Source organism: Epinephelus fuscoguttatus, linkage group LG20 (genome assembly GCF_011397635.1).
Source record: "Epinephelus fuscoguttatus linkage group LG20, E.fuscoguttatus.final_Chr_v1".
NCBI lineage: Eukaryota > Metazoa > Chordata > Actinopteri > Perciformes > Serranidae > Epinephelus > Epinephelus fuscoguttatus.
The window spans coordinates 17,486,627-17,510,181 of NC_064771.1; the positions used below are offsets into that span (position 1 = coordinate 17,486,627).

The following is a 23,555-nucleotide window of genomic DNA, read 5'->3' on the forward strand; positions in this document are numbered from 1 at the left end:
AAGACTTATTTTATAATCTGCACAGTCTGAGAACCTTAAAGTCATGAACACAGGTCTCAGGGTTGATGTAGTGAAGGCAGAGTACACTATCACAACTCTCTAGGAATCATAAAAGAATTTGATGACGTAGATTAAGAGATGGTCTTACCAGTCGACACTGAGAGATCGTCTTCTGTAGGATTGAGGTCTGTCCGTAGAAGTCTTGTCTGTTTTGGCCACACGCTCCTTGAGGGACAAGCGATGGGTAAATTTGGAGATCCCTGACTCTGACCTTGGGGACAGAAGGAGAAAAAGTTGATCAAAAAGAGTTCATGTTTTAGAGAGGGTTAGGGTTACCTTAGGGTTAGGGGTTAGGGATATGCAATGGATTCCTGGCCCACTACATAGACAAACCTCTATAAACCTTTTGTGTTCCAACATATTTTCCTTTCATACATTATTAATTCTTACATATGAGTTCAAGAGCAGTTAACACCAGCGCCTTCTTTCTCAGCTCTCAGTATAAATAATGGCTAATAAGAAAACACACAGAGGGGCTGACATTTGTGTTGTGGGTTTATCTTCTACAGTACCACGGAAATTCTCCCTGCCAAAAACTAAAAATGCTCAGCTAGGGTTAATATTACTGGAGAAAACGGATGTCTCCGTAAAATGGATCCTCTTATGCCTAAAACCACACTCAGTTTTGCAGAAATCACAATACTCGGTGGAAATGTAGTCCATGAAGTTGATAAACAGTGTAACAATGCTGCAGTTCCCAGAGGAAACATTAGGTTTCAGGGAAAGCCGCATACTTCCTGCCTAATTTTCTCCAAATCTTTTTCACAGAAAAAAAAAAGGTGAAGTCACACACATTTTAATCTCCTCTACTGGGCTGCCAATGTCCCAGTTCAACTTTTCGCTCAAAATTAAAAACAGGAAATGTAATATTTCTTCCATTCCAGCCCGGGACACATTTGATGAGACTCAGCATTGCAATATTGCTGTGGTAACAGTGGGGACTAATCAAAATGTAATAATATTCTCTATCAAGGAGCCAGGCTCGCAGCGGAACGTTGCCGGAGCACGGAAGAGTATGTGATGTAAAAATTCACAAGACTTGTTAAAGGTCCGGTGAGTAGGATTTAGGGGGATATACTGGCAAAAATGGAATATCACATAATAAGTATGTTTTTTTTCTTCAGTGTATAATCACCTAAAAGTAGAAACTGTTGTGCTTTCGTTACCTTAGAGTGAGCTGTTTACATTTATATAGCGAGTCGGTTGTCATCTATGGAGATTGCCATGATGTACCGCCATGTTTCTACAGTAACCCAACCTGGACAAACCAAACACTGGCTCTATATATTTGTCTTTTTGCGATGGCCTCTGTAGTTGGCAGCCCCTCTGCAGCGAGAGAATTTGAAAAAGTGTTATTTATTTTTTGTGAAACTGTTTTATACAGTGTTTTAACCAGTTTAAATCACCAAATCATCAAAGGAAGAGACAATGTGGATAATTGGCTGCCAGTCAAAACCTCCTTAATGGCTGGATCTTAACTTATCAGAGGAAAAAAGGTGAGCACATTGGTTTTAATCACCTGGTCCGCTTGTTTTGGAGAGAAGGCCTCTTTGGATAGTTTGGCTCCTAGTTAAAAATGCCTGACCAATGAACAATGAAGGAATTCTAACCAGAAGTTACAGCTTATTGCAGTCTACAATTCTCACCATTAGATGTCACTAATTCCCCCTAAATCTTACACACTGTTCCTTTAAACAAGGGTTTATATAAATGTACCCAAAGTGTACAAAATACAAATCTGTGGATAAGTAAAAGGACAGACAAAGCACTGCAGGGAAAAAAAACCCCAAAAATCTAAAATACTAATTATTGCCAATAATAATAATAATAATAATTGAAGGATTTTCCTACTGGTGTTGCCATGAACTTTTTTTTTCAAAATGACAGAGGGTTACATAAAATGATGCCCAAACATTGCACAGCATTCTTTGCTCACCTAATCTAACACACATGTCGTTTCCATTTCATTATGAAATGATAAAACATCCTTAATAATGACTCACATGTACACGCACACATACATATATCTCCTCTCAACCTGAGCCAAAAAGTGTTTTAGTCTCCATGGTGAGCTCTGCTGGAGACACGCTGCAGGGATGGTTGATTGAGGACAGCACAGACTACTGGGGTGCACCCTGCCACTCAAAAACAAAGCTTGTATCTGCCATTGCTGTTGTTAGTTTATGTAAGTTGCTGCAGGAATAACAGCTCACATAAGGCTTTGATAAAACGGGATTGATGAAATCGAACACAATAGCTCACGTCGTTATTTTAATCACTGAACAGTGACATGGATGAATGACACTGTGGTGATGCGTCCAGTTGCGTGTAACTCAATTGCCAAATTGGCATAATGTCGTATCACATGCTCAATGTTTTGGCATCCTGATGCAGAGGTCTGACAGGACCTTGAATGAGTAATTCATATGCTTTTGTCCAGGGGAGTGCTTTACTTCAGAAAGAGGACAGACAGTCTGCGAGTGTCCTGTCAAGTCTAATGCTTCTACGAGAGACTGTTCAGATCTGAGAGAATGATTCAATTGGATGGAGACATTTATTGCATCGCAGAATTTTAAACGTTGCCACAGGTGTGAGTTAAAGACTGCCGTGACCTTGGAAATTAAAGTGAAGCCCTTCTTAAAGTTACAGATCCATGCCAGCTGAGCTTTCTGCTACCTTGCTTGGAACATTCTCTCCTCTTTTCCAAACTGATATAAAAATAAAACGTCTCGTAATAAGATTGCTTCATTGCCAAAATTCTATTTCATCCCTCTCTCAAAACGGGCAGAGTCCACATCCTTGACAGGCATCATAACTCAACATTCTATGAACACCAAGTTATAAAAACAAAACAAAAAAGTGACAAATGAAGAGTACATTTTAATATTAGATAAACCTTTTACAGAGTAATCATGGGCATGAAATCAAAGCACCGACATTACCATCACACTTTCCAAAAAGCTTTTCTAGCTATATAAAACTGGGAAGTATTTTCTCCTTGTAGCATATTCTCTCATGCTACAAAGAAATATTCATCATGAGACCAGTTGTTGCACTATAAAAACGCTGCCCTAAGCTGAGATGAAAATACATGAGTTTTCATTCAAAATGACCTCATGCTATGGCTTATCTACTAGAACAAACCCCCAGTCCCACTGCTTTCGTTCCCACTCCTACACCCTCAACTACTGTTTCCTGACCCTACGCCAGCTTCTCCAAAGAGTTGGTTGACCTCTAAGACAAAGAGGCATATTTTCCTGTATGAATCACACAAACGGGGTGTGGGATTTTAGTCAGATGGCGGAGCAACCCCTAATTGATGGTATTAAGTTAGGCTGGGCTTCTTCTTCTTCAAGGGCTTTTAATTAAATTAGTAGCACTGCCCTGTGCACGCCAGCTACTGCCAACCATTGATGCTAATGTCCCTTTCCATAAACTGCGTATTTCACTGGTCCGAGAATATCTGATTCATAAATAGACTACAGGGGTGATTGGTTTGGATCATCATTGGTTGTAAATAATTGCCTTGGTTTATATCTCTAATATGTTTGGCCTATGCCCAATAGTTACATTAAGAGTTCCCTGTAAAACTTCAAACAAACTTTTGGATCAAACGCATGACACAACACGACCATAGGATAATGACTTCAATGCCATGAAAACACACAGGATCATGACTTCAAAGACACGGGGGCCAGTGGACATAGAAGAGGACTCAGGGAATCCCTTTGAGGGGTTTAGAGGACAAATGGACATGCGAAGCAGGTGGGTCTCAGCGGAGGGGATCTGCTGGCAACTGGCAGCCTCTTGGCTCCCTGAGAGCCTCGACCCCTGGCTCCGCCCCATGCAGCTGTCCCTGATAACATCATCACAGCAGGCACACTGTGATGATGCAATCCCCTTGGAGGCCCACTCAGGATATCCCAGTCGATTATCCTCTCATCAGAATTATATTTTCTCTTTCATTCTCCTGGTGTTGATTATGGCTTAAGAAACCAGTGATTGATTGTTTTTCCTTATAGTACAGAGGCAACGATGTGACCTTGAAGCCATGTGATCCCATACACTCACAACCGACAAAGCTTTTAACCTATACCACCACCAGGAAAGTGCATACATACTGTGAGAGGCAGCCAGTGCTTAGGCACCTGCCAGTCTGCCCTGAAACATCCTACAGAGCCAATGTAGGCGTACCTGTATGTGCCCATCCCTAGTTGTTTCCAATCTCACATATCTGCAACCTTTCCTTGCTCTCAATGAACGCAGACAAAGGCTATTAAGCCATTGAGACCACATGGAGAATGGACGCCGATCTCTTGCTGAGCGAAGCTGCACAGCATGTGAGCACGTTGGACAGCAGCTATGCAGTGGAAGCTTTCTTTTCCCATCTCTTTTCTATTTGTCTCTGATGTATAAGGCTGGTAATTACAGAAATACAATGTAAAAACACCTTCTGAGAACTTATTTTTATTCTTAATTTTACATGGGATGTCATTTTTAAAGTTATTTTACTGGTATCTGTTGTTAAGGTTGACCTTTTCTGATTTTAAGTGAGATGTAACGAGTATCATTAATACACAAAACCAGCTTGAAAATGAAGGTAATCTGAAACGATTGCATTAGAGTCAATAGAGCACAGCTGTGTTGTTGTCGGACCCTGGTCTGAGCTGACCCAATGCTACGTGATGATTGGCCAGTCATGATCATGCTACCACTAAGGTGCTACACACGGTAAACAATACTCCATAAACATCAGTACGTTAGCTTGTCATTGCGAGCATGTTTTTATGTTAACATTAGCATTTAGCTCATAACACTGCTGTTGCTCAAGTACAGCAACAGAGAGCTTGTAGCGTGACTGTAGACTCTTAAAATATACCCAACAAGTAAAGATAACTATTTTTATTACAATGTTAACCACACAGAAAGAAAGAAAACAGGATACTTTATTTTCACAGTGGTTGGTTACATAAAATCACATCTTTTATAGACACAGTGTCTACAAGATACGATAAGTGTTCCTAATATATCCCTCCAATGTGAAAGCCCACCACTGCCTCACTGCAATGTGACTTAGATTATGATCTTGCCAGCATTAGTAACTTTCCCCAATCCTGCAGGACAAGAGTGCTTTTGTCAGCGCTGAATGGCTTGTGTGGTGATACGGAGAAAATGTTGACCTGCGCTCACATAGACACACTTTCACACTGTCACTGCGACGGATCGCTTTCTCGCAAACAGCTCACCTAATGTCACTTTCCCTCTCTGTTCTGTTGCCATGGCAGCAATTAACTGTTCAGAGGTATTCATGTGCAGAACACATTCTGCTAAAGAACTGATTGTTCTTGCTCACAGTACACAAAGCTATCGTCTGTGCACTTTGACCCCCACTCATAGCCTCAGTAACCCATTGCTATTTGAGAGCAGAGTTAAGACTGCATGGAATTCTGGAAAAAAAAGAAAAAACAGTGCAGCTCAAAGATGTTTAACACTGACCTACAGGGCTCATTTTTATTATTGTTACAACGGAATTATGAATATTATAAATATATTAACAAAGCCCCATTCCTCAATGTGTTGGTTATAATTGATTTATTGTTTTATTTTGCCATAATTTAAATTCTAAATTACTATGTTTTACATTCCTGAACTCCTGGTTGGCACCATACATTTAGAGCTTCAAAGAGTAATTGATTAATCAATTAGTTGTCAACTATAACAGGGTGTCTATAGGTATCAGACGGTTAAATTTAATGCTTTTTAAGACCCGTTCAAGACGCAATTTAACCAAATTTAGGACAGATTTTTGGACAAATCATGTTTTACTTTTCTAAGCATCGCAAGTTAGCATTGCAGGCAAGAACTACATATGTGGTCTTGTGCAGAGGTAAGAGTGAGAATGAGTAGAGTGAGTAAAGTCAGTCTACATTTTGCCGACAGGTAAGTGCAAGAGTGAAGTAAAATGACAGTATAATAGTTTTTTTTTAAAGATTTGTAACATTAGAAATGTCGACTTTTACATAAAAAGGCTTCACGCATTTCTACAAAAAGAAATAAAAAAATGGATAAATTAAATTAGATTAAATGTTTGTAGCAGTTGAGACATCACAAATTCAAATTTGAGACTATTAAATAACTTTAAAGGCGTTATTGTTGTACCATTGAATGGTTTGAGTATTTTTTTAGAATGAATGAATGAAGAAAGACAAAAGGTCAAAATTTCTTTGATTCCAGCCTCTTAAACGTGATTTTTGTAGTTTCTCTACTGCTCTGTGACAGTAAACTGAGTATCTTTGAGTTGTGGACAAAACAAGACATTCGAAAACGTCATCTTGGGCTTTAGGAAACACTGATCAACATTTTTCACCATTTTCTGACATTTTATAGACCAAACAACTATTCCATTAATTAAGAAAATAATCAACATATTAACTGACAATGTAAATTGTTAGCTGCAGTCCTACATACGTTAAATCCAAATATAGATTAATTGGAAAAAAATATGGAGAGCATGCTGTGCAAAGCTTCTCAGATCATACAGAGGGTTCTGTGTGAGACGTGTTTATAAAGGGATCCCACTGAAACCAGCAGAACGCTATGCATTACACAATCTATGCGGTCTGTCTGAGATTGGGCTGCTCTTAACCACAGATCTTATTTCAGATTACTAAGGCACAGACACGATAGTAAATCATAAGCAGGACAGACAAATACCTGACCCTGTTTCAGCAATTATGGGCAATGGCCGCCTACCTAAAACAACTATTTTGGAGAGAAGGGAAAACAAAACGCAGGGATTTCTTTCATCTCTGTCTCCTGCTATGGCTTCTTATCCCTGCCAATAGAACTCTAATACGCCAGAAAGAATGTGGACACCCACCCATAAAACAGATACATGCAAATGAAATGGATGCAGGCACACGTGCTCGCTGGTGTGCGCACGCACACATACACAAACACGGGTTTAATTCAGGAACATACCCCTCAATGTGTTTCATTAGGCAAACAAAAAGGCTTTCAGTGGTCCAATCATAAAAGAACGCAGCCAAGCTATGAACATTGCTAATTAAAATCTGCTCAAAGAAAGTCTTGTTTTCCACTCACCATCTCCATCCAAACCCATGTCTGTGTGTACGTCTCTCTACATGGTGGAGGCCGCTTTTATTTCACTTGGACTGAGGTCTCACCAATAAAACATACTGATATTTCTTCAAGCTAACAAGCTTTTCCTTCAGTTGTGATACGATTACATTATCTGAATCGCTCAAAGTGTAATATTTAATCGTCTGTAGCAGTGGGGGTCGACAAACAAGAGGCAATATCATAGCAGGCTGTTGCATAATACCTGATGCACTCTGGAGTCTAATGAATTTGGCTTGCTTCTTATTACTATAAAATTGTCTGAAATAATGCATCAAAATCATACAATGCGTGACACGGAGCAAACATGTCGATGAGAGGGCTAATTCTTCGTGCAGCCGCATGGGTCCAAATGAGAGGGGAGGCATTAAACAGCCAGCTCATTGCCTTGACAAATAAGTCTTAACAATAACTGCATCAACTTCAAGCGCTAATGATCTAATCACACTGCTACGTGCCAAACGAAGGGACTCTGTTATCACCCTACGCACATATTCTCATATGCTGCCCATCCACCCACTACGGTAAACACAGATATTTCCATCTCGGCTCCTTTCCCTCCATCCCCTCATTTGCAACGTCTCTGAGTCACACTCATCGTTTCATCTTCTTTTTTCTCCCTTTTTATTACATCGCTCTCTCTCACTCCTGTTTTCCACAGAATCGGCACATACAGAATTTGTCAGGGAGACAAAAATGAGGGAGGAATTCGATGCCTTTTTTCACTTTCGGTTGGCTCCCTGTAGTGTTGGGCTTGATACCATTCCCTCTGTGTCCTCCTCTCTGCGTTTGATGTGTGCCATAAGGCTGACTCAACACAGTGAGACATACGGATGATGGATCTGCACTCAAATTAATCTTGAATTGAGCTGACAAGCGCGTGGAAGCCAGCAAACTATTAGAGCCTGTAGCTGGAGTACAGTACCACTAAGACGGGAGGGGCAAAGCGAGCGGTACCACAGGACAGTTGTCTTTTTCCACTCGCCTTCAGTTAGGTGGGATGAGATAATAATGTGATTTGGAGGAAACTGATCTGGGGTAATTTAATAGCTATCACACTGGACAGATGTGGTAACACCCAGTTGAACATACAGCAGTGTGTACCAGCGGACATACACACTGCACACCCACAGTAGGAAGGCACACACACCATCAGTTAATGTACTTCAAATCCAAGGTGAGCTGAGGCATCGGCTCTGATTTATTAGCGGGAGACAGTCCAGGAAAGACATACGTACATAGTCATGTTCAAGTGTCTGGGGAGGCTGGACTTATCTGATTGAACCTGAAAGCCTTGTCAGAAATCTACCAAACCTGACAACAATCGCACAACATCACATGACATTGTAACCCACTAATAAGTCTGCACAGAATCTCCTCATAAAACTCCACATAAGACTCCAGCTGGTCTCCTCTAGGACACAGAAAAGCTGATAAAACCTTGTGGAGCCTGGATCTTAACCCCCTGTATTGGTACACTCAGTATTGCAGCGCTGCTGCCGGCCTGTAAGGGCTCGTGGCTCACTGCCTGACTAGCTAAATGGTGAATAAAAGGCAATATGAGAGGGTGCATGTATTCCAGCTTGAGTTCTTCTCTTTGCAATTTGCAGTAAATCGCTATCATTTAAGTGAATGAGTCTGAAAAGCTTCTGTGAGTCCACGGTTGTGGAGCTGTGTGCCAGCCTTAAGTTCTACACCGAGGTTTTTAGAGGCCTGGCCTGACGGAGGTGGACACCCCTCTGGTATTATGTTTATGGCCTTGAAACAGCTTTAAACACACACACACACGCACAGGGCACCCCACTTTTCCCCATCAGCCCACAATTGAGCACGGCGTCGAGATTCCAATCAGGGTCGTGCCAGCAGACTGAGGGGATTATTTATGCTGGAAAGGAGAAGGGAACCTCGAGGAGGGAGAGAGATGTGTGCGGGTTTCTTGCATTGCTATTCTTGTGAGAACCAAAGGTCTATCTTAAGGATAGAAGTTGAGCAAAATCCCTGAGCACTTGTCCAGTTAAAGAGCTAATTAACAGTTAAAGCTTGGGTTTATGATTTAAGTTACTAGGATTAAGTTTTGGTTAAGGTTTGGAAAAGAGTAAAGGTTAAGCATTAAGAGGAGAAAGTTAATGTTGGGCATTGGAGCAGGGAAACACACACATACACATACACACAAACAAATACCTCTTTCAGACAGACGGAATGACGTGGGTTAAATTGGCATTGGCGGCCAATTTGAATGAGTCAATATGCATCATCCAGCCTGGCTTCGTGACCCGTCCTCTCAACCTGGGTCCTATGTGGCTTGGACACTGCTCTGCTTTGGTGAGCAGGCGATTATATTAGTTAGGAGAATCCAGTTATAAGTAATTGAGGTTTAAAAGACATTTAAGGGGTATTAACTGGTCGAAACCAATATGTTTTTTTCGCGTTGGACCTGTTGTCCAGTGTTTGACGGGTAAAAGGAATGCCTGAATACTGCTTTCATTACAGCCTCTGTGAGATGATGCTGTGGACTGTCTTATTGACGGAAGAGGTAGACACTCCAGGCTTACAACTTCATAAGCCATGTCTTACAAAGGAGGGGGCTTCTGTACTGGGAATTTAGAAATGCAGGAAACACAGAACCTTCAGTTGGCTACCATAATGGCTCCCACTGAGCAGTGCCAGTAGCATTTTATAAGGTTAAGTGTAGGACAATTCTGGGTTCAGGGTCACCTGGTAAGATCTTCCTCCCTAAGGAAAACTCCAATTCAGAATGTCTTCAAGTGACCTTAAGATGATGTTTGCGGTTGAAATGCTGACTTGGCTTGTTTGTACCAAAAAGCTGTTTAATCCCGAAATTATATTTGTCCAATTGTAAGCCAGCAAAGTACGAGCATCCAAAGTGTTGAGATGTTTTTGGGAAAGCTGATCAGATTTTGATGTGTGGTTTCAAATGTAGAGGGAGAGGTTTGGTAAAAGCTTCAGTTTGTTGTGCAACATAATAGAAAGACATTTTCCCTGAGAACTCCCTCAGCTCATGTGGTTGCGAGGATGGAGTGTTCGCATGTTACGTTGTTACATGGGGTGTGTGTGTGTTTGTGTGAGTGTGCGTGCTCTTGTATTTAAAGCCAGAATGGAAAAGGCTATGCACTGCTAGAATAGCACTGAGCATAGCAAGTACTCCAAATTAAACTTGCCTTCTCCCTTTGCATCTCTCTTGCTCTCTCCCTCTCTCTCTCTCTCTCTCTCTCTCTCTCTCTCTCTCTCACACACACACACACACACACACACACACACACACAATCATGACCAGGATGCCTTACCAAAACAATGGCTGTCTTTGCCCGCTCAGTTCTTTGGCCTGGCAGCCTGGTCTTGGGAAGTTCTCAAACAACCCAACATCACTGCAGCCAAGCCACATCAAAAAAGCGCACACACACACACACACACACACACACACACACACACACAGAAAGAAGGGCAAATGCTGCTAATATTCAAACAAATACACACTCTCGATGTTTCTTCCACTCACTTGATCAACAGTTTATGGGTACAAACACACTTTGCTGGTAGGAACATGTGCACACACACACACACACACACACACACACACACACACCAGATCAACTGTACAAATATTCACACACTCAGATAGTCAGCCAGCAGCAGTCTCCTATGGCCCGCTGAGTTAGCTCCCTCTCCCACCACCATTACCACTATTGTAAATACTCCTCAATATGTATTTACACTGGGATTTCAAAACCTTGGAAAAAAAAATGAGGTGAAAAGAAAAAAGTCTGGAAAAATGAAGGAATGTGTTTCACGTCGGTCAGACAGCGGGAACCCTCAGTCCTTATTATCTTTCTGCTAGAATTTGCCTTGGATTGTCCCTCTGGGGGATGAGATAGAGTGATGTGGTGGGTCTTCTCTCTCTGCTTATTTCCAACTGAAGCAAAACGCAGGGTGAGAAAAAAAAAACACCGTTTCATGTTCATGCTCACTGGCATGCGTGCATCTCTACGTGTGTTTGGTAGATAAGATGTAGCTCATTCGTCCATTGATGTATTCTTCTTTTCCTCTCTCATTTCCTGCCCTCTGATCTGAGACATAAGACACTCTGTTTGATCAGCCCCATTCAGGACTTTGTGTACTGAACATTGAATGAAATACATAAAACCTGTGATGTCCCCATGAATTAAAATGCTGCAGGGCTTTTGCTCCCGTGTCACCTGTAACCACGGCAACAAGCAGCTACTGCCGGGAGGTAAAGTCCTTCAACTGTGGGGGAACGTGGTGGTAAGAAAACAGCTGGGTCTGAGACATGTCTTTAAATGAAAAGAGTGAGAGGAACTGAGGTTTTATGACGGTAATTTCAGCTGTACAGTGGTCTTTTATATCATCAGGGTTATCACCTAAAGTTTTAAGACAGAAAGCTGCGCCACTTCAAAGACAAACTATCCCCCACTAGAAAGCAAAATGATTTCAGTGACAGCTTTTAGAAACTGTTAATACAGATTTGCAAAGATGTAACATTAGAAGACAAAGGACTTCCTGAAGTTATTCTTTATCTATTTGACTGTCTCTGCAAAACCACTTAAGGAAGCCCCTTAATATTCATCACTATGTCCAATATACAACATTTTCCATACATCTCCTATGTGGGGTGTCAGAAGTTACTTTACAGTTGAACAGATACATTACTCTGAACTAGAATATGCTTTTATTATCTAAACAAACTAAGTCAGGCACAAAGAAGAAATGCTAAGGAGCAAATATCCCCTCTTACACACATAGACACACGCACACCTACAGTACGTCACCCCCATATGAGAACAATTACATGGCTTACTCCCGTGAATAAATTAGTCTAATCAAGTTCTCTCTTCCCTGACATCCGTACCTAAATCCCTTTGCTCCATGAAAAACGCAAAGCATCCCCCAGCCTCCAAGACACCCCCAGTGCCCCATCCTTCCATTATTCCTTCCTTCCTGTACTGTCTGCACCCAGCATGAGTAGGAAAGACAAGTTCGGTTAAGAAAGTCAGGTTTTTTCTATACAGAGTCAATTTTTTCATGAGCAAGCGCTGCAAAAGGTAAAGTGAATAAAACGTAGTAAGATTATGAGTGTGTATAAAACAAGTGCAAACTGCAGACGGTTAGCGTTGTCACGATACTCGAATTTCCGACTTTGATACAATACCTTAAAACATCGGTATTTGATACCATTTTCGATACCACAGTGAAAATTGTCATTGAAGGCATATAGTTTAAAATTTGTGTTAAAAAATAACCCTAACCAGGCTATAAAATAAAAACAACATCTTTTCCATTCTTGGCTGGGACTCTACTAACAACTGGACACCCTGCTTAACATTAATAATAATTTAAATGTTTTTAAATGAATGGAAAGAATATTATTTGTGTGGTAGTGCACACGTTCAAAAGCCTCTGAGATTGTCATCCATTCACAAAAGTAAAAAGCAACAACAAAAACCAACAAAACCATGTCACAGAAGCCTATAGACCCTTTTACTGTTAGTAAACAGTATGACGTCTTTGGGTGGGCGGGGCTAAGATGAAGGCCAAACAGTTCTCCACAGACATTAGCTGTCGCTAGCTGTTGGCTTGATTTTTTTCAATGACGGATGATGATACGAGTGGTGCATTCAGAAATACTCATTCTGAGTACAGAGGTGCACTCTGGCTAATGTGGAGTCCTGTAAAAATGTACCGTTCGGTTATCCAGTAGCGGTTATCTGGAGGAGTTATCTGGGGAGACGTAGCAGCAGAGGGCCAAGCGGAGTGAATGTGTGAGCAACCTAATTGTTCATTAATTCATGTAGAAATATAATGCTCCGTTTCTTCGTCCAACAAGGTTCTCTTTTTAGTGCAGAGCATCAGACTGAATTTACGAGGATGAGGTGGACAATATGACCCTTAATACACATGACGTTATTCTGTAACAGTAAATACTTTTTCCATAATCTGATATGAAGTGTGTACTGCACATGGGAGCATTTTTGATTATCTCCTCTGTCCAGCCCTTTCATTTTATATCATTTAACCGTAGTTGTCTTTGTTTTCACTGATGGGCAGTGGCAGCTGGTATGTGATAAAATTTAAGTTTTGAGCCATGACTCCTTCTATTCTGGCTCCCAGTAACACAATGAGACAACATATCAAGACTGCTATGTAGCCTACAGCCCTGTGGTGGCGAGTTTTGCCTCCAGCTAACAAACTAATGTCACTGTGACGTCAGCCCTAAAAGGGTCTATGGGCAACTGGAACTTGTAAGGCAAATAATGATAAGACAGCATTGTGAGTGAGTAAGAAGAGGCGGGGCTATAAGGGAACTGCAGTGGTGTGGGTCAACTTGCTGTTGGTGAAAAGAGAGACCAAGAAAGTAAAAGGAAAATAAGTACTGAAATAATTTTAGATATTAAGAATCAATATGTATCAATAAATTGATATTTTTGAAATCACTACAGACAGTGCCCGTAAGGCCAAGGAGAGACAGTCTAGGAGGAAACACTGGTTTTAAAGTTGGACTACAGCACAATTAGGAAGCCCACTGACCAAGGTAATTTAGGCGTTAAAATCAAGAACGAAAGCTCTGACTTAATAAATTTATGAGCAATAGCAAAAAGTGAGAGATAAAAGGACAACTTGGAGCTTGATAAAACCAAACCCATTCAGTAAAAATCTCTGCCAAACGCAGTAAAATGCATCGCTCTTGTAAAGTGCTTCCTTTTTTTTTGCTCTGCTTCGTGCAGGAATCCTCTTTTCCTCTGAGTCAGGTGGAAAGAAATATATCAAAATAGGTGTAATGTGAGACCTTTTAGTACACCTGGTAATAAGCCTTGCAGATGGAGTCTGAGCCACCTGTAAATGATCCAGTGATTACCTGCTAAGGCATGAAAAAGAGAACTGCAGTGATCCAAGTGGGACAAAATAAAGGCATGAATGATCATCTCCATCTGGAGGAACAATGAGCCAGAGTTTAGCAATATTCCATCCGAAGGTAAGAAGAGGAGCAGCTCAAATCCTTGACACGCTGGTCAAGAGTCAGAAAATGGATGAACCTAAGATGCCCAACACATTAATTCACCTTATGGAGCAGAAATAAGCAAAGATTTATCTGCACTGAGATGTTGAAAATGACTGACGATACAAAGCTTTATCAAATATTTTGACATTATCAGGCTAAATGTTTGCGATTTAGGATAGACCTTTGAAACTACTTATCATCTTCACAATGGAAAGCTGAGCAGAAGGCAGAATAAGAGCCAGAACAGAGAGGAAGTGATTGTTCATATGATGTAGGAAAGGATAATACAGATGGGATATTAAAGATCACAGACTCACACAGGCAAACAACACACACTTTCGCCCGTACGTTGTCATTTGTTTCTCCTGGTAATGATTAGTTTGAGATGAAAACCATGTACACACGTGTGTGCATACTGTTTCCCATATACCCCACTGTATATGTGTATGGCCATTCATGTTTCTGCTGGCATTCTATATAGTAACATAAAATCTGTGGCGGAGTACTGAACACTCTTCTCTCTCCCTCTTCTTCTGGGGAAGACTCCTGCTACTTGACATCCCATGATGGCTATACTGCTTCTCAAATACAGCTGCTCGTCTCCTGGCAACAGATGTCTCCCATTCTGGCACACTGAGTGCTCACTGTGCCAGCACACCTGGCACATCAGACACATCCGATATGACAAAAAAAATATATATTACATCTAGGATGCAGCACATGTCCAACTGTCAGTGACTTAGCAGTATGGACAAAAGACAGTTCAGCCTCAAACACACATCATACACTCACACACAGGCACACAGACAAAGGACAACTATAGTATAGTATAGCAAGCAAAAGAATGCTTCTTCGATTCAGCCTGATTGTGTCCCACCATTTTTTGTTTATAAAGATCCAAGCACAATGGGGTGTCTTGAGGACATCTCACACACACACACACACACACACACACACACACACACACACACACACACACACACACTGTACACGCACTCATACAATCCTCCATGTTTAGATAGCAAAGGCCTGTTGCTATGTAACCATGTGAGCATAGGCAGCTGAAAGCAGTGTTTTACCCAAGTAAACACATTATCACACTCGAGACTGGCTTGTACAAAGATAAACAATCAATAGTTTTGAGAATACCTAGCTGAATGTACTGAAGGAAACAACCAAATAAATGCGACACTCACTGAAGCTTCGATTCAAAGCAGTGGTGTGGCTTTCAAAGGAAGACAGCGAGACAGAAAATCTTGTAATGGGTTAATTTGCTAATTGGTCCAAAGTAAGGCATCCTGAAATGTTTTGGACCGGGATAAAGAGAGGAAAATTGGATAACCTCCTTCTTGGTCATTTGAAGTATCCATTCACAAAGAGGAACTCTAGGTTCACAGGGTGTACTGGCTGCACTGCTGACAGGAGGAAACAGACAGAAGACAGGTGTGTTGTGATGATAATTATGAGTGTCCATGGCTTTGGTTGCTGGGCAACTAAAATATACAGCTAATTTAGTTTGATTTAAGTTCCCGCCCCACTTGTCTTTCACTATGTGCCCATTAACTCACAGTGATCTGCAGTGCATCTCAGATGTTGGGTCTCTTTTTTTCTTTACACAGTGATCACAGACATTCAAAAAGGCTTGCTTTCCACAGAGTGGTGCAGGAATGAGTCCTAAAACCCGGACATGAATTAGCATTCTAGCACTCCCTGTTCCCTCATCTTGAAGTCGACATTTTAAATGGGTTTTTGGTTAGGTGCCTGAAATAAGGTCTGTGGTTAACACAGTCTAAAAAGACTTCTCATTTTGTTCTACAACATAAAATACTTGAATAAATACTAGATCATTCTGAAGCCTGCACATGTCTTAAACTAGTTTCTAACAAGTGGCTAAATGAGACTACAGAACATCATCAAGGGCGAACACGGACACGGCTTTGGTGGTGTAGTTCTGGAGATTGCAATCACGTTTCAAAAATCATAAGTGGTGGTCAGTTGTGAGGATTATTTTATGATTTTAGTATCATAAAAGTTGTTTACCACAGAGCTTATTTTCTGCAATAATCCAACATCCAATAGAAAAAAATAACACTGTCTTTTTGTCAAGGGAACAAGGGCAGTGTTAATTTACAGGTTGACCTACAAATAACCATCATCGCTCCAGCACTCTATTAAAGTGTTGTTTTTTTTCTATTAGTGGCCCCAAACAAGTGGCAACCACTGGGGCTGAAAACTGAGGTGCCAAAAACTGCAGTTCTTTGAATGTCCACTTGAGGCTGAAGCCAGTCAATACCCCGAGACCCCCATGTTAATATGCCCACCTTTACTTTAGAAGTAAACATGCTTACAGCCTGGTACTTATGGCTTAAAGTTATACATAATTAGGGGCGGTCTGCTTTGAGTGACAGGCTGTCTGCAGGTGGGGTCCTCAGCTTCTCAGTCAGATCCACCCATCCACCTCTCGCTCCTTCACAGCACCAGCCTCTCATCCAAATACGGTCACTTCTGGCTCCAAAAAACCAAGATGGCGATGGCCGAGGTATAGAACTTATAGATTCAAAACTTCAGGTTACTTGCGTAACCCTGGTTCTCAGAGTAGCATAAGTGAGATGTCTCACTATGGAATAAGCAGGGAGGCATATCCCATAGTGACATATCGAAACGAATGCTATGAATGAGAACAGGAGTTCACAAACCAATGGGTGACGTCACTGTAGCTATGTCTTTTATTCTTACAGTCAATGGCCCAAACATAGTAGCGTACAGGTTACAGACAAAACATATTCACAGTAATGATTTGTTTGTTTGTATAGAGTCAGTGTAGAGTTTGCAATGACAGCAAATAGCAGTAATGGGAAATATAATGGTATCAGATCAGTAAACCAAAAGGCTTCTCACCAAACTATGATAAAATACAAAACTGGGGAAATAAAGTTCTGTCTCCTAATCTTCTTTTATTTTGTTGATACCAGGCTGAGTGGTTAACAATGTCTTCTCAAGCAAAAAAGTTTGTGTGAATCACAAACCCATAGAAGATGTCATTGTCGACATCAGTTACTGAAAAAAAAAAAACACTACAGTCGATTTTCCTTCACACAATAACTAGGTTTCTCTCATAATTTAATTTTTGGAGTTACTGAAAGCGGGTTTAAAACCTCTGAGTGCTTTTGTTCCAGGTAGCAAATTAAATCCTACTCTGATCGATCCAAATGGTGCCATGCTATTGACTGAGAAGTATTACTGTTATGGAAAGGATTAGGGGTCAGGCTTAGACAGGCTTAACTTACTTTTCAAGCACACACACACCCACACACACACACACACACACACTGGCATCTAAACACGTATGAATCAGGTCAAATTCTTGGCTTTGTGTTACTTGAAAAACTTGTTAAAATCGATACTTGATGTTCTTCTTGAACCACAATGAGGCATAATTATTTATGTAAATGAGGTCAGTAAGCCTGTGTGCTCTGTTTTCATGGCAACACAGGTCTTACATAACCCTAGGTAAGTACAGTATAAGCAAACTCGCAGGTTGTTACAACAGGAAAGAATGACAACTAATATGAACTTTACTGTTGCGTTTAGTTGTTGCTGTTGCAACCATGGTCTCTTACCACAGTGGCAACAACCACTGATTTGCAATCTTGTCCACGTGATTGGTCTCTTTTGCTGTTTTTATGACATCAAATATCTACAAAAGAGAGGAATACAAAGATGGATGGGACTTACTTCTTGTTCTGATTCTCCTTTCGGTCTGCAGAGCCCAGACTCTGGAAATAAGAGAAGAAAAGAGACATTACAATCACCATCTAATACTGGTGGCAGGTTGCGGTCCTCCATACTTAAGCACTCACTTATGGAGCATACTGGAAAAAGCAGAGGGTATAATTAGTAAGGGTGTAAATTACAGGTTTCATTACGATATGTTACAATATGTTATCATTTCAATTGATTTTTTTTTTTTGCACAATTTGCTGATATCATGAAGCCTGCCACAAAACGATTTTGATTAGATTCAGTTCAGCGGCCTGTGATCAATTTGAGACAATATCAGTGAATATCCTTACTGTGTTTTTCTTGTCAGCCTGGTGCTGGGCTATTAGCACTGTTTAAATGCTTAGGATGGAGGTATACTCGAAGACATGGTGAATAGTGACACAGATGTGACGTGGTAATTTCACAATAAAGGCGAATCTTCAATCAAAGCATCAGCAAGTTAATGAACCCTAAAAACAATTACAATTACACAAACACAAAGACAGAGATATCCTGCTTTTCCCTTTAATTGTGTTTGGTTTATTACAGTCGAGGTGACCTACAGTAATGTATGTCCCAACTCACCCACTAATCTGGACATCTACCTTCAAGGCAACACCAATCAAATGATCAATGCCACTCTGTGAGAGACAATTACATGGGTAATGACCTTGTCTCTGGTGAAAAATAATTAGCGCTCCATCTACAATTACAAACACTTATCCGGTGGATTTACTTTATTCACATGCAGTTATCAAGATGTGGTGACAGTGTGCAAGCACCTGTGCATCTATCTTTAGGAGCAAAACGTGAGTGTGAGGAAAGTATGGAAAGAGAGGCAAGGTTAAAGGCCATTTCCCTGATGAAAAAGACAACTGAGTCCAGAAACTCCAGGTGCAAAAATCCCTCCGGCAGAGCCAACTTACTAGGCATACATGCACAGCACACGCACTGACACAAAAACACACCTACACAAACATCTGCACACACACACATCGTATCCCCCTGCTCTCCGCATACTCTGGAGGTGTATAGCTCTCAGCAGTGACACATTTTTAGACAGACAGTAGTGCGCACATAAGACATGCAAAAGACAACATTCACGGGTACATAACTGGCCCGAGGCTGAGGACATTTTTGGAGTGAAATTCTTTTGCTGTTTTGCATTTTCACATTTGGCAAGGAGATTAATTCAGACAGCCATGCTATTACTAAAATAAATTTGAAGAACAGTGCAATACAAAATATTACAGTGGTGTCAAGGCTCACATAGACCTCAAGAATATGTTCACTGACTTCATTTTCCTAATTAAAGACTGTTTAACTCCTCTGTTACAGTAAACTGAATATATTCGAGTTGTTTACAAAACATGACATTTGTGGATATTATCTTGGGCTTTGGAAAACACTGATTGATTTTTTTCAGCATTTTCTGACATTTTAGACACCAAAGAACAAGAAAATAATCAACCAATTAATCAATGATTAAAATAATTGTTAGTTGCAGCCCTAGCATGAATTCGGCCAGCGACAGAGTACACTGTAGACAGGTTGCCGATCGTACATAGAAGGTCACAGCATGGTCAAGTTTGAACCCAGAATCCTTTGTGAGACAGTTGTACAAGCATGGGTGTATTCAGAGAACTGGATACCAAATTTCAAGGTGGCACCCCATTCATCATTTTACAGTCTTTTGTACTGATTGTGTTTGGGAAAACAAGTCGTTTTGGGCCACCTTGCATTAAATGACCTGCAGTTCCAACTGTAGCTACTCTGTCCAAATTGCCTCATAGCCAAGCACTGTTGCCGGGGGTTGGGTGCAGGAAGCATGTGTTCTAACTGTATCCTATGTCATATCACAAGTGCAGAGCAATAGGTTTAGGGCACACAGACTGTGTGGGCGTCTTCAAGCACACCTGCTATTTTAGTTTATGTAGGTGCAGCAGTGCAAAGTGCAAAAGGGCTGGCTGGAATCAGTATATAAGTCAGAGGATGCGGTGATTATTAAATATCCTAACAGCCAATCATGTCACTGGTCTCATCACTCTGAAACAGACATGTCAACCACTAGGGCTATCCCCTAAAAGTCAGAGATTCATCAGTCGGAGACCACTCAGTGGACCAAGACTCTTCAAATCGAGCAGTACCCCCCCCCCCCACTCTTGTGCGTCAGTGTGCAGTGTACTTCTGAGGAGAGCCCATGGTTAGTCTTAGTGAGACAAAGGCAGCTGCCTAGAGAAAGAGAGGTTCTGCCCAATAAGGGTTAGCATGCATTAACTCATAGGGCTGACTTGGCTTGTTTAATATATTACATGGACATCACCCTGAACATCCTGCCGAACAGCCAAATTCGACTTGATTGACGTAATATTGAGTCGGGTAGAGCCCTACCAACCACAGTGACGGATGATGACCATAGCTCAACAAATGGAGAGATGCTTCTTCAGGATGTCATATTGTTGGGTGCTTGTTATTTCTTTGCATTTCAGTATTTTTTTGTATTCCGATAAAATTGTCAGATGAATGTTACTGAAACATGACAAAGATGTGACAAAGTGAATTGCAAGGTCAGGAACATACCAAATGTACCAAGCACTGCTTGTACTTTTTGTTGCACTGCCATGAAAATAGGGCCTAATGTCACCAATTTCATCAGCAGAGCAACTAATGGACTCTGGATCTGCTGCTGTTCAGCGACTTGAGTGGTGCTGTACAGCGAGTGTACCCTTGAAAAAGAAGTGAGGAAAAGGCATTCGCTCCCTTTGAATCTAAAACTGAACATCAGAGAAAACTGTTGTTTTGAGTGTCACTGTGTGTGTGTGTGTTTATGCTTTCATGTGAGCAGTGCAATGACATTTTGAGCAGCAAGTGACTCCTTTACTCTGGCGTTTTGAGTGTGTGTGTGTGTGTGTGTGTGTGTGTGTGTGTGTGCTTTTAAGTGTGCAGCACAGTGACATTTTGTCCAGCGATTGACTTCTCTGTGCGTTTAAGACTGCATATGAGTTTCATCCTCCCGGTGGGGAGAGGATAGACCATACAGAGTGACTGACCTTTCACCTCCCAGCTCCCCCACAGTGCCCTCAGGTAGTGCCACTCTGCCATGGGGATGACGGCAGGTGGGTGTCTTTCATTTGAAAGATAAGTCTGTGGGGGCTGAAGGAGCACAATAGAGCCTACCATTCAGGCTGAAGTAATGATTGCATCAGAGCATTAGGCTGAGAGTTAATTTCTTTAGGCTGAAACTATTATTTTTTACAGGAATACCATCACTATGACGTTATAAGCAACTGCAGGATTGCAGCGGATTAGTTGATAACTGATATTTGGGAAATGACAGCCTCTGTGCCTCTTGTCATATAAAATGTCCAACTTAACAATTCACAGTTCACATCACATGATAAGAGGCATCGTCCTGGAAATTTGGTGAATGGACTGCATTTCAAAGGCGTTTTTCTACTCATATCGCTTCACAACACAAGCACCATTCACCAGTTCACCCACATTACCATTGCTACCATACAAGGTGCCACCTACTCATCCACATCATCACACTCACATGCATTTGAGGTTCTTCAACATGTAGACTGCAATGGCCAAGGACACTCAGATTGCTGGACAACCAATCTACCTCCTTAGCCATAGCCGTGCCATTAGGGCAATTATTTGGGCAATCACCATGACAAAAGCGTTTCCTTTTCAACGCACGTAGTACAGTGTCTTACATTTCTGCAAACCCTGGATACATTACATTTGGACTTATTTCATGTAGTAGATACACTGAAACTTAAAGTCTCAACAATGCTGTGGTTAATGGGATGCTACAAACCATATCTGCAGCCTAAAAGGTAATGGCTTGCTACAACACAACCACTTTTCTTTTTTGTTGGTCTCGAATAGTGATCTGCAGTCTTACCAAGGTAACAAGCCATCCACCATCCCCATCATCTCCGGATGACAAAGTCAGCTCATACACTACGTCACTAGAAACATTATGATACATATAAAACTTACTTATGTAACCTATTGGTGGTTTGCAGAAACATACAATGCCAACATTTTCTCCTGGCAACAGGGCTGCTTTCACTTGATAGCGTCCTGGAGGGTATTAAGGATTTATTTAGGAGAGCCTGAAATTTACGATCAAAAGAAACACTTATGACCAATGAACAGTAACAGAATCATTCCCCATGTGACAGTGTGTCATGCACAATATATTTAGTCAAATAGAAATATTCAGTGTGTGAAGTTATGGAGGCGAGCTTCAACTAAAACGCCTTTTCCACGTAGATTCCATCATCAGTCAATCATATCTACCAAAATGTAGAAATGAATTGCCTCCGAATTATATTTTGCCAGTTTGTACACCAGCCTTTCACAAACTTGCTCACGGTGTTCCTGCAACTTGCCATCTGCGTCCTCTCACATCTGTCAGCATTTATACACAGAAAGCATCCCTGACAACTGTACAAAAAATGAAAGCAAAAATCAAATCAGGGCAAACAGCTCAGGTGCAATCTCAGCTCGTACAAAACCTTTCCCACTCCATGCTTCATCGTTTATTCCCCTGAGCCAAGAAAAAGCACATTTCCCTTGACAACTGTAGCAGGAGACATCACACCTGACAGCTAATAGAGCTATTCTTAACACCTTAGTCAATTATCGAAATGATAGTGAGAAACGTATGGGTCACGATTGGCTGGCTTTACACATCACACATATGACATATTTGCAAATTCTGTGCAATCGCATTTCAAAACTAAAGCAAAAAGGGAGATTATATGGCTCTTATAATAATCATATAGCATAATAATCATTAATCAGACTCCAGTTTTACAAACAAGCTTAAGTTTGCATCTTTCTCAGTGTAAGTGTGGAAGCAGGTGTAAGAATGCATACCTCTACAGCAGGCACCAAAGAAAAAACTTGGCATTCCCTCACAGCTGTGAAGTTACAGAGACAATATACGCTGTATTCCTGCCAAATGCCTCAAAAGCATAATCCGCTTAACATGTGTTTCTTTAAATACTGACTCACAAGCAAACAAAAATATACAAACAGTAAAACAAGATTTAAAACACCATCATATTTGCAGAATACCTTCACTTTCTGTCCATTAATTCCAGCACACACACATACCTGTCGAGTCCAGCCCAGTGAACCCAGTCGGAGAACGTTACTCCACTCTCCCTGTCTTCTTTTTCTCTCTTCTTTTCAAACCCCAAAGTCCTCACCACAGTCTTCCACTGGTGGCTCTAATTGCTGTTCACCTGTCCAACTTCAACTCTCTAGCTCCGTTTTCCCTCCCTCCCTACCAAACTCTCTCTGTTCTCCTCTCTTTCTGTCTAAAGCCGTTGGTCACACGAAGGTTTGTGAAGCTTGCTCCGATGGTGGCTGCTACCGCCACTGACTTGTTGTACTTTAATTGTGGTTGCTAGGCGATAAGCTTCTCCAATTCTGCACACAGTGAGAAGGGGAGGACAGGAGAGGAGGGGGGGAGAAAGTGAGAGAATAGGTGGCGTGGGGGGTAGGAGGAAATGCTCATTATAGACACAGTAGCCTG

At 41.2% G+C, this 23,555-nt stretch overlaps 1 protein-coding gene across 2 annotated transcripts in view; it reads right to left on the minus strand.

Annotated features, from left to right (window-relative positions):
- Positions 1 to 23,555, minus strand: part of LOC125880936 (ankyrin repeat and fibronectin type-III domain-containing protein 1) — a 166,744-nt gene that overhangs the window by 48,265 nt on the left and 94,924 nt on the right. For both annotated transcript variants that reach the window (XM_049563778.1, XM_049563777.1), the window contains 2 exons: positions 17,969 to 18,009; positions 149 to 271 (listed from right to left, as the gene is read on the minus strand). In XM_049563778.1, the coding sequence (XP_049419735.1) occupies positions 149 to 271; positions 17,969 to 18,009 (164 nt within the window). The remainder of the gene's footprint in view (positions 1 to 148; positions 272 to 17,968; positions 18,010 to 23,555) is intronic.